The following is an 11,516-nucleotide window of genomic DNA, read 5'->3' as shown; positions in this document are numbered from 1 at the left end:
ATGGTGGTATCATGGGTTGTTTCAGAAAGGGGTTGTCGGTTGTAAACAGGGGACTATCAGACAGTCCAACTCAATAAGAATCTGGACCACATGAAAGGCCAGGGTGATTCCTGGTTGGATCACAGTTCCGACGCATACATCTGCACTTGACTGCTCAGATAATTACAGATCCCTGCTGCAGTGAGGGTTGTGGGCAGCTCCCAGCAGCTGGCTGCAGTGCGTAGCCTAGCGCTAGCCTATACCCTGCTCTAAGAAAAGATCTGCAAACTCCAAAACCGTTTGGACATAGCATCCGGCCCAGAGTCTCAGAACATGCAGGGCTTTAAAGGGCTCCATCTGCATAGCAGGCCTGCAACAGTCATGACACAGTTGGCAATACCTGAACTCAAGTTTCAATACTAGCTTATTGCCTTCTCAGCCTGAAATCTCTTTTTGAGAAGAATGTTTTACAACTGTGTACAATTTGCATCATGTGATTACTGTGATCACTTCATGAAGACCAGGGCAGTGAACAATTACAAGGTAGTGACTAGTGACTGAGGCATAACTGTGACAAAGCACCTTGTGCCACTAAACCAATTGGTTAAAGGGCATGACTGTGAAAGTGTGTTGTGCCCTAGCGACCTTGCTCTAGGCCCCTTATAAGCCCCATCAATCCATTGTTGACGTCACTGCAGCATCATTCAAAGAAACTGGAACAAATCAATGTTCTACCTCATCCAGTGAGCATAGACATCTGACCACTGTACAGATGTACGAGGCAAAGTGGAGGGTGGTGACAGCCAGCTGCAGGAAGAGGGAGATATCATCATCAAGTCACAAGATGATCACTGAATGTCATCATGTTAAAGTGAAATGACCAGGAGGGAGAAACAGATTCATGTTTGCATGCCAGTGATTTCACATGGTGTGTTACAACGATATAGCTAATGATGATATCGGCCTAATGATATATCAGACCTCCAAGCCAATATCAGCTATATCAGATCTCCAAGTGTATGCTGCTCCCAAGTCTAGCAACTAAGAGTGTTATTGTGGTGCTGAAGAATGTGCTGTTTACTGTTAAAATCCCTTGAATCCGCATGAAATACAGTAAAACATCTGAACTATAATTAAATTTACTTCTAACACGCAATGAAGATTCTTAAAATACAGGACCTGTAGCCTATTTTGTGTGTATAGACGTGTCGACAACTCTGCAAGTAATATAATTACAGGAGGATTTTCAGGAGACCAAGCCAGTCACAAATCTATTTAGTTTATTTAGCTCACCTATCACCTAGCAGTAATTGCCACACTACTAAGGAGGTTACTCATCATTGATTTTTCCTTTGAAGAATGTCATTGTTCTGCTTTTCCATTAAATAATCAAGGTTTGATTAATTTAAAAAATTGCCATATGCAGCAAGGGTCTACTGCACTGGTTTTGTGTCAGTCGCACCGTGCACACGCACAAAATGCCTTTCCCTGTAAACTACATTGCTCAAAAAAATTAAGTGAACACAATGTAACTCCAAGTCAATCACACTTCTGTGAAATCAAACTGTCCACTTAGGAAGCAACACTGATTGACAATAAATGTCACATGCTGTTGTGCAAATGGAATAGACAACAGGTGGAAATTATAGGCAATTAGCAAGACACCCCCAATAAAGAAGTGATTCTGCAGGTGGTGACCACAGACCACTTCTCAGTTCCTATGCTTCCTGGCTGATGTTTTGGTCACTTTTGAATGCTGGCGGTGCTTTCACTCTAGTGGTAGCATGAGACGGAGTCTACAACCCACATAAGTGGCTCAGGTAGTGCAGCTCATCCAGGATGGCACATCAATGCGAGCTGTGGCAAGAAGGTTTGCTGTGTCTGTCAGCGTAGTGTCCAGAGCATGGAGGCGCTACCAGGAGACAGGCCAGTACATCAGGAGACGTGGAGGAGGCCGTAGGAGGGCAACAACCCAGCAGCAGGACCGCTACCTCCGCCTTAGTGCAAGGAGGAGCAGGAGGAGCACTGCCAGAGCCCTGCAAAATGACCTCCAGCAGGCCACAAATGTGCATGTGTCTGCTCAAACGGTCAGAAACAGACTCCATGAGGGTGGTATGAGGGCCCGACGTCCACAGGTGGGGGTTGTGCTTACAGCCCAACACCGTGCAGGACGTTTGGCATTTGCCAGAGAACACCAAGATTGGCAAATTCGCCACTGGCGCCCTGTGCTCTTCACAGATGAAAGCAGGTTCACACTGAGCACATGTGACAGACGTGACAGAGTCTGGAGACGCCGTGGGAAACGTTCTGCTGCCTGCAACATTCTCCAGCATGACCGGTTTGGCGGTGGGTCAGTCATGGTGTGGGGTGGCATTTCTTTGGGGGGCCGCACAGCCCTCCATGTGCTCGCCAGAGGTAGCCTGACTGCCATTAGGTACCGAGATGAGATCCTCAGACCCCTTTTGAGACCATATGCTGATGCGGTTGGCTCTGGGTTCCTCCTAATGCAAGACAATGCTAGACCTCATGTGGCTGGAGTGTGTCAGCAGTTCCTGCAAGAGGAAGGCATTGATGCTATGGACTGGCCCGCCCGTTCCCCAGACCTGAATCCAATTGAGCACATCTGGGACATCATGTCTCGCTCCATCCACCAACGCCACGTTGCACCACAGACTGTCCAGGAGTTGGCGGATGCTTTAGTCCAGGTCTGGGAGGAGATCCCTCAGGAGACCATCCGCCACCTCATCAGGAGCATGCCCAGGCGTTGTAGGGAGGTCATACAGGCACGTGGAGGCCACACACACTACTGAGCCTCATTTTGACTTGTTTTAAGGACATTACATCAAAGTTGGATCAGCCTGTAGTGTGGTTTTCCACTTTAATTTTGAGGGTGACTCCAAATCCAGACCTCCATGGGTTGATAAATTTGATTTCCATTGATAATTTTTGTGTGATTTTGTTGTCAGCACATTCAACTATGTAAAGAAAAAAGTATTTAACAAGATTATTTCATTAATTCAGATCTAGGATGTGTTGTTTAAGTGTTCCCTTTCTTTTTTTGAGCAGTGTATAATGCCCGCTTGATCAGACAGAGCCATCTGTTGTACACAGTGATGGTGAAACCAACACACACACACACACACACTCCACCTGATGAGCCACTTTTTTTCTCCAGTAACAAAACAGCTTACTGCATGCTGCCTACACACGCAAACAAATATACCAGGCACAGAAACAAAAGCAGATGTCAGCACAGCTGTAATGGCAAACCGTAGGTATAGAGTAGACAGTCATACACCTGCTACTTATATAACCACAGTTCACATCATACAGTAAATGGCAGATTAGTCTCAATACATCAGGGCATTTGGAAGGAGCAAGGGCATAGATTTGCCTCTATCTGATTAGAACGGTCAGGACCAGTTATGGAGCCCAATAGCCTTAACGGCACTGATATGAAGTTGGATCATCATATGTCTGGAGAAATAGTAACAGTTATGAAGCTCATATTAGGCTACCAGATGTATCATGAGGAAACCACTGTGATATCATGTGAGGTTGGATCACCATAAAACCTATATGTCTGGACTGAAGCAACGGTAACATTTCTAAAACAGTTGCAGCCAGGAAGCTTCCGGTGGAGGGTAACCATTGTTACCGCAAGTCAGGTCCCCATCACTTTCTGATCCTGGTTGAGCCCATCAAGGGACCTGGCATTCCTTCCATTTCCTGTGGTCTTGGTGGTGGAGCTTTTTATAAACGTGTTACATTTTCCTGTTACGTGTTAAGGCCTTGTCTACTGTGTCTCAGTGGGCAACAAAGACCTCCATTCACAGAGTCCAGCATTTGTAACAGGTTAGTGTTTACAAACCTGAGCACAAAGACCCTCAATAGCACCTCATACTTTATCAAGGGATATTCTACAAAAGTTATTACAACTTTTCACAGAATTAAAGTACAAGGTGTCAAGACAGTCTCTGAGAGCAGAATAACCTTGATTGGTGCATGTGTCTGGTAAAAAAGTCATTTTGTGAACTAACACTCACACTTTACTTTTTTCCCCCGCTTACTAGCACCGACTTTGCTGATAGCTACTTTATTGAGGAAAAATTCACTATCACTGTGATATGTAGTTGTCCAACCTAGCTATCTTAAGATGAATGCACTGTGAGTCGCTCTGGATAAGAGCGTCTGCTAAATGACTAAAATGTAAATGTATCCCCCCAAAAGGCTGACCCACTAAATGTCAAATCATGAAATACTTTGTAGCTGTGAAGTGGGGAGAACATCTGGATGCGTAGTTTATCTTGAGCATAGTCCTTGAAATAATAGAAAATGTATGCTCATTGATGCAATAGGAAACACTTTATTTAAAGAAACAGCCTTTACCTACTATTATCTACCGATCCATCTATGACCTATTTTATATGAAAACAAAAACCAGGTAAAGTCCCCAAAAAGGTCCTAGATTCTAATAGCGCTTTAAAACATGATTAAATCACCATAACCAAATCAAAATGTCAGCACTATCCTGTCATGTTTTTCACAAATTAACCATACCGAGGTCCCACTGGCACTCTGACAATTCATGAAGGTTAGAAAACCAAAGGAAATGCGCACATCCACTTATTTGAACAGGTGTCAGGTAAACAAGGGGAGCATATGCAAGAGAAAGAGGAGAACCACCCACATACTGCTCTACAGCCGTTCCGCTCTGTTGATTTAAGAACGGGTGAGCAGTAAATCCACCCCCCGTCCTCTCAACGCACACTATGACGTGGAAGCTGTAGAAGGCTGACTCCAAAACTTGAGTGGCCGTAGTCGGTTTCTATGTTTTGCTATTCTATGCATTCCTTTTAAAAGTCCTTCTCTCAAAAGCAGTTTCAACAGCAACCTCTAGTCACAACAGTCATACAAAAATAGGCCTATAGGTCTGAAAATTACATCCTCTCAGGTGCTCAGACAGGCACCCACCCTTCCCCTGCTCTCGACCCCCTGTATGACTCACCAGCAATGGGCATGGCAGACACTTGGGACTGGGGCAGCAGCTCCAGAGGTTGCTCCCTGCTGGACATGGCGTCTGAGGAGAAGCAGGACTCTGTCTCATAGATCGTCTGCAACATTGCGCACAGCCCCGGCACAGTGGGCCTTAAAAGCATGCCAGTGCAAGGGTGTCCTTCCAATATGTATGGGGAAACAAAGAAAACTATCCAGGCAATGAGAAAACCTTGGACTAGATGAAAAGGTGAACAACACAGCAAAGTCCCTCTTAGATCTTTAAAGAAAACTCCAGAACTCCTCTTCTAGAGATGAAACAACTGATGAAGGAGAGAGATCCTTGAAGTTCCATGGCCCAAACAAAACTGCAGTGTCTCCAGGCGAACAGGGAGAGTTTTTCCCAGCACAGGCTACAGAAGAAACAAAACAAGTAGTGTGGCCAGAAGCGAGTAGACAGCACTGAACCCCTCAGAGAGGAGTAAAGTTAAAATACACACCGCCCTCTTGGAGTTACGTAGCCTTCTCAAAACACCACGCGTGAAAAACTGTCAAGCTGGGCAAAACAAATAGCAGGCAACACAAAAAAAACAGTCCAAAATCTCGTCCAAAAAGCACCAGTCGTCTGCGTCTGTGTCACAAGCAGAGTAGACGTGGACACAGACAGCTCAAGAGTCTGGCTGTCACTGCGTCGGCGAAGAGCTGAGAACGCCACGGGAGAGATCAGCGAATGGCGAGAGGAGAGTGAGAAGGAGGAGCGAGAGAGAGATAGAAAAGAGGGAGGAGAGAGAGAGAGAGAGATAGAGAAGCTGAAAATAGATCACTAGGAGGTTGTGTAGACGGTGCTCAGGAGGTAGACTGTTGTTGACGGCACTGAATGTTAGCCTCCTAGTCTCTCCTCTCTCCTCCTACTGCAGCGTGTCCTCCTCCTGCCTCGTTCTCTTCACAAAGGCAGCGCTGCTGCACTCTGCATCTGCCACATTAGAGAGGAGAAAGCAGTCAGAACGTGCCAGAACCACCCATCACCTCAACCAGAGAAAGACGAATGAAAACCTGCAGTGCCTTTCCAAAAGGAGTTGTCCCCTAGCCTAAATCTCCTTTTGTTTTTTTTCCTGTTTGTTTGTTTGTTTGTTTGTTTTTCCGGTAACCCCCGCGTTGTGTTGCGGAGCGCAGAGGTAGAAGAGGAGCGCCACAGAGTTTACAAACACACTGGGCTGCTCAGGGCGGCTGGAAATAGCTGCCGAGTGGCAGGGGAGGGGCGGGGCTAGGGCTATAAATAGAGGCGAGAGCTGAGAGTGTGTGAGAAGGCAGGGAGGGAGGAGGGAGAGAGAGGAGAGGAGAGGAGGGGAGGGATAGAAGGAGGGGAGAGTGGCCGGAGGAGGGGGCCTTGTTCATGCAAATAGCACTGAGCCAATCGAGTGCTGTTCCCAGTGCCGAGGGGGGTGGGGGATGGAGTAGCGGGGGGCTAACTGCATCAGCAGCTCGCTCATTGACACAATGAATGTTCGGGTCACCATTCCATCAACACAAGTGGGTCAGACTCTGAAGCAATCTGACCACAGATGTCAGGTGTTTTACAATTTGTTGCACCAGATATGTTAAAAGTTATTTCATGAATTAGCTGCTTCTGGATCAGTAGCCATTTGGCTTAAATTTACAGGCCAAGTACTAACCAGGAGGACAAAATGTGCATGAAAATAAAGTTGCAGCTTCAGCAATTTAACATTTTAAAATCGTACCATCAATGTGTAGAATCAATGCAAACATTGTAACCTACATGTACACAATACTGCCTCATGATTCTAAATGCCCGCAACTGATAACACACACTTCTTACATAATATTGTCTGTGACTCCACCAAGGGCAGCAGCTGGGCTAATAAACAACTGTTGATGGCCTGCTGTGTTCAGATTGTTTCACTCTCCAATGGATGACACCGCACCAGGAATCCCAAGTGAGCCATTCCTGGGCTCAGGCAGCGGCTATGTTAGCCACTTTATTCTCAGATGGCCCGGTCACCATGGTCACAGTGCCATTTTATACTCAATGGTTATGAGGGACTTGGCCGGGGACCCATCAAAGATCAGAGGGGGCTTTCTCCAGTCCCCATTGGACCACAGGAGATGTGATAGGACCTGCCATCCCTGCCAACTAAAATGCTCCCAAATAACATGTGTAGCCAAACTGTGTGCATGTTAAATCTCCTTCACTATAGTGAGGTATGCATATTAAGAAGCATCCTCCTTCTCCTTAACCAGTAGCTCCGACCACAAGCCTCGTTGAAATGCATCGCAAACACAGATTCAAAATGAAAGTCAGTCTTAATTAGAAATTAAAAGAGAGTTAAAGACAGAGAATCCATGGTCCAATTTAAAGACAGTCGCTGCTTGGCATATTGACAAAAGCTAAGTGCTTTTTTGATCTTCTGCCACTGGGCTGCCCCATTGGGCAACCAGCTTGGACCAGCTCCGACCAACTGTGGCTCTCTACACTGTGAATAGACTGGATTCGTCACCTGTGCCACTCCAAACGACCATGACTACAATTGGCTACAAGGCAGTTTCTGCGAAAATTCTAAGCCCGCCTTCTGACAAAAGGAGAGTGGGGTCCAGCTAGGTATCTCAGCATTGGAGAAAAGAGTAGAGCAGCAGTCAGTGAATTGCCAAAACTCTCATCTAACCCCTTCTCCTGTCTCTTGGCATTACTCTCCACTCCCCCCCGTTATTTATAGGTGGATGTATCTTTCTGGCTTTCTGACGTACGTTGGGCTTATATTTAGCTTGAGGCAAGTGGGGGAGGGGTGAGGCCCTAACTTTGTTTTTTCTGTCAATTTTTTTGGCATGGGATGAACTTGCGCAGTTAATGTCAAGGACTTTGGCGGCTAACTTTGTTTGACAGAGGCCCTCTGTCTTTGGCATAAGCTGGGCTTGACCCAATTAAGAGCCAACCAATCCAAATAGACAACCCTCACCTGCAAGAAACCTGGAGGGAGGCAAAACACACTGAACAAACTGAGGTTTTGTAAATCTTGGGCTGTGGATCAAGCTGGGCTCAAACTGTGATGAGATTCATCTCAAGACTGCATTCCTCTGCAGTCTTCGTCTTAAAAGGCCAGTTTTTTTTTTTGCGGTTTCTAGCGTCTGTGTGGCATGTTGATTATTTTTTGTTCATATGAATTTGGCTCTAGCATTTGAACGGTTTAAACTACAAAATATTATGACCCCATTCCTGATAGCTACGACTCTAAGGAATAACATACGTGTCTACTGTTTCCCTCTCAGACTCACAAGTACTCGTTAGAAGGGAGTGTGAAAAAAAACGCGCCTAATGACTGAGGAAAATTAATTCAAAGCATACTTCCTTCAGACTGGAATTTGGCATTACCTGATTTGACATACAGTTAAAGTCGGAAGTTTACATACACATAGGTTGGAGTTATTAAAACTTGTTTTTCAACCACTCCACAACTTTATTGTTAACAAACTATAGTTTTGGCAAGTCGGTTAGGACATCTACTTTGTGCATGACACAAGTAATTTTTCCAACAATTGTTTACAGACAGATTATTTCACTTATAATTCACTGTATAACAATACCAGTTGGTCAGAAGTTTACATACACTAAGTTGACTGTGCCTTTAAACAGCTTGGACAATTCCAGAAAATGATGTCATGGCTTTAGAAGCTTCTGATAGGTTAATTGACATAATTTGAGTCAATTGGAGGTGTACCTGTGGATGTATTTCAAGGCCTACCTTCAAACTCAGTGGCTCTTTGCTTGACATCATGGGAAAACCAAAAGAAATCAGCCAAGACCTCTGGAAAAAAATGGTAGACCTCCACAAGTCTGGTTCATCCTTGGGAGCAATTTCCAAATGCCTGAAGGTACCACGTTCATCTGTACAAACAATAGTACGCAAGTATAAACACCATGGGACCATGCAGCCGTCATACCACTCAGGAAGGAGATGCATTCTGTCTCCTAGAGATGAACGTACTTTGGTGCGAAAAGTGCAAATCAATCGCAGAACAACAGCAAAGGACCTTGTGAAGATTCTGAAGGAAACAGGTACAAAAGTATCTATATCCACAGTAAAACGAGTCCTATATCGACATAACCTGAAAGGCCGCTCAGCAAGGAAGAAGCCACTGCTCCAAAAACGCCATAAAAAATCCAGACTACGGTTTGCAACTGCATATGGGGACAAAGATCGTACTTTTTGGAGAAATGTCCTCTGGTCTGATGAAACAAAAATAGAACTGTTTGGCCATAATGACCATTGTTATGTTTGGAGGAAAAAGGGGGTTGCTTGCAAGCCGAAGAACACCATCCCAACCGTGAAGCACGGGGGTGGCAGCATCATGCTGTGCGGGTGCTTTGCTGCAGGAGGGCCTGGTGCACTTCACAAAATAGATGGCATCATGAAGAAGGAAAATTATGTGGATATATTGAAGCAACATCTCAAGACATCAGTCAGGAAGTTAAAGCTTGGTTGCAAATAGGTCTTCCAAATGGACAATGACCCCAAGCATACTTCCAAAGTTGTGGCAAAATGGCTAAAGGACAAAAGTCAAGGTATTGGAGTAGGCCATCACAAAGCCCTGACCTCAATCCTATAGAAAGTTTGTAGGCAGAACTGAAAAAGCGTGTGCGAGCAAGGAGGCCTACAAACCTGACTCAGTTACACCAGCTCTGTCAGGAGGAATGGGCCAGAATCCATCCAACTTATTGTGGGAAGCTTGTGTAAGGCTACCCGAAATGTTTGACCCAAGTGAACCAATTTAAAAGGCAATGCTACCAAATACTAATTGAGTGTATGTAAACTTCTGACCCACTGGGAATGTGATGAAAGAAATAAAAGCTGAAATAAATCATTCTCTCTACTATTATTCTGACATTTCACATTCTTAAAATAAAGTGGTGATCCTAACTGAACTAAGACAGGGAATTTTTACTAGGATTAAATGTCAGGAATTAAATGTATTTGGCTAAGGTGTATGTAAACTTCCGACTTCAACTGTTTGTCTTATTTATTGAGATGCTTCGTTTTCAGATGATTTAAAAATGACCAAATCACTTTTAAGATGCTTTTAATAGTTACAATAATGAGTGAGTGTTGCGCCTTTTCCTTTTAAATGATGAGAAAATGTTTTGGTTGCACCTCGACTTACGTTGTTTGAGCGCCCTCCACTTCTTTCCTAATTACTTTTTGCAACATATACAGTGCATTCGGAAGGTATTCAGACCCCTTCACTTTTCCCACATTTTATTACGTTACAGCCTTATTCTAAAATTGATTAAATTGTTGTTGTTTTTCTCATCAATCTACACACAGTACCCCATAATGACAAAGCAAAAACAGGTTTTTGGAAATGTTTGCAAATGTATTAAAAATTAAAAACTGAAATATTACATTTACATAAGTATTCAGACCATTTACTCAGTACTTTGTTAAAGCACCTTTGGCAGCGATTACAGCCTTGAGTCTTCTTGGGTATGACGCTACAAGCATGGCACACCTGTATTTGGGGAGTTTCTTCCATTCTTCTCTGAAGATCCTCTTAAGCTCTGTTAGGTTGGATGGGGAGCGTAGCTGCACAGCTATTTTCAGGTCTCTCCAGAGATGTTCGATAGGGTTCAAGTCCAGGCTCTGGCTAGGCCACTCAAGGATATTCAGAGACTTGTCCCAAAGCCACTCCTGCGTTGTCTTGGCTGTGTGCTTATGGTCGTTGTACTGTTGGAAGGTGAACCTATGCCCCAGTCTGAGGTCCTGAGTACTCTGGAGCAGGTTTTCATCAAGGATCTCTCTGTACTTTGCTCCGTTCATCTTTCCCTCGATCCTGACTAGTCTCCCAGTCCCTGCTGCTGAAAAACATCCCCACAGCATGATGCTGCCACCACCATGCTTCACTGTAGGGATGGTGCCAGGTTTCCTCCAGACGTGATGCTCGGCATTCAGGCCAAAGAGTTCAATCTTGGTTTCATCAGACCAGAGAATCTGGTTTCTCATGGTCAGAGTCCTTTAGGTGCCTTTTGGCAAACTCCAAGCGGGCTGTCATGTGCCTTTTACTGAGGAGTGGCATCCATCTGGCCACTCTACCATAAAGGCCTGATTGGTGGAGTGCTGCAGAGATGGTTGTCCTTCTCGAAGGTTCTCCCATCTCCACAGAGGAACTATGGAGCTCTGTCAGAGTGACCATCGGGTTCTTGGTCACCTCCCTGACCTAGGCCCTTCTCCCCCGATTGCTCAATTTGGCCAGGCGGCCAGCTCTAGGAAGTGTCTTGGTGGTTCCAAACTTCTTCCATTTAAGAATGATGGAGGCCACTGTTCTTGGGGACCTTCAATGCTGCAGAAATCTTTTGGTACCCTTCCCCAGATCTGTGCCTCGACACAATCCTGTCTTGGAGCTCTACGGACAATTCCTTCGACTTCATGGCTTGGTTTTTGCTCTGACATGCACTCTCAACTGTGGGACCTTTTATAGACAGTTGTGTGCCCTTCCAAATCATGTCCAATCAATTGAATTTACCACAGGTGGAC

At 45.0% G+C, this 11,516-nt stretch overlaps 1 protein-coding gene across 6 annotated transcripts in view; it reads right to left on the bottom strand.

Annotated features, from left to right (window-relative positions):
• The window catches only part of LOC121569042 (histone deacetylase 5), a 92,782-nt gene that overhangs the window by 54,549 nt on the left and 26,717 nt on the right, over nucleotides 1-11,516 (bottom strand). For 3 of the 6 annotated variants that reach the window (XM_041879640.2, XM_041879643.2, XM_041879644.2), the window contains exon 1: nucleotides 4,988-6,222. The exons of 2 other annotated variants lie outside the window; for them this stretch is intronic. In XM_041879640.2, the coding sequence (XP_041735574.1) occupies nucleotides 4,988-5,138 (151 nt within the window). In that variant the 5' untranslated portion in view covers nucleotides 5,139-6,222. Of the gene's footprint in view, nucleotides 1-4,987; nucleotides 6,224-11,516 lie in introns of those variants that run through there. One more of the 6 variants, XM_041879642.2, reaches the window with a different exon arrangement.

This window comes from Coregonus clupeaformis, chromosome 7 (assembly GCF_020615455.1).
Source record: "Coregonus clupeaformis isolate EN_2021a chromosome 7, ASM2061545v1, whole genome shotgun sequence".
NCBI classification, from domain to species: domain Eukaryota; kingdom Metazoa; phylum Chordata; class Actinopteri; order Salmoniformes; family Salmonidae; genus Coregonus; species Coregonus clupeaformis.
Note: the sequence above shows the minus strand (reverse complement) of the source record. Positions and strands in the feature narration are given on the sequence as shown.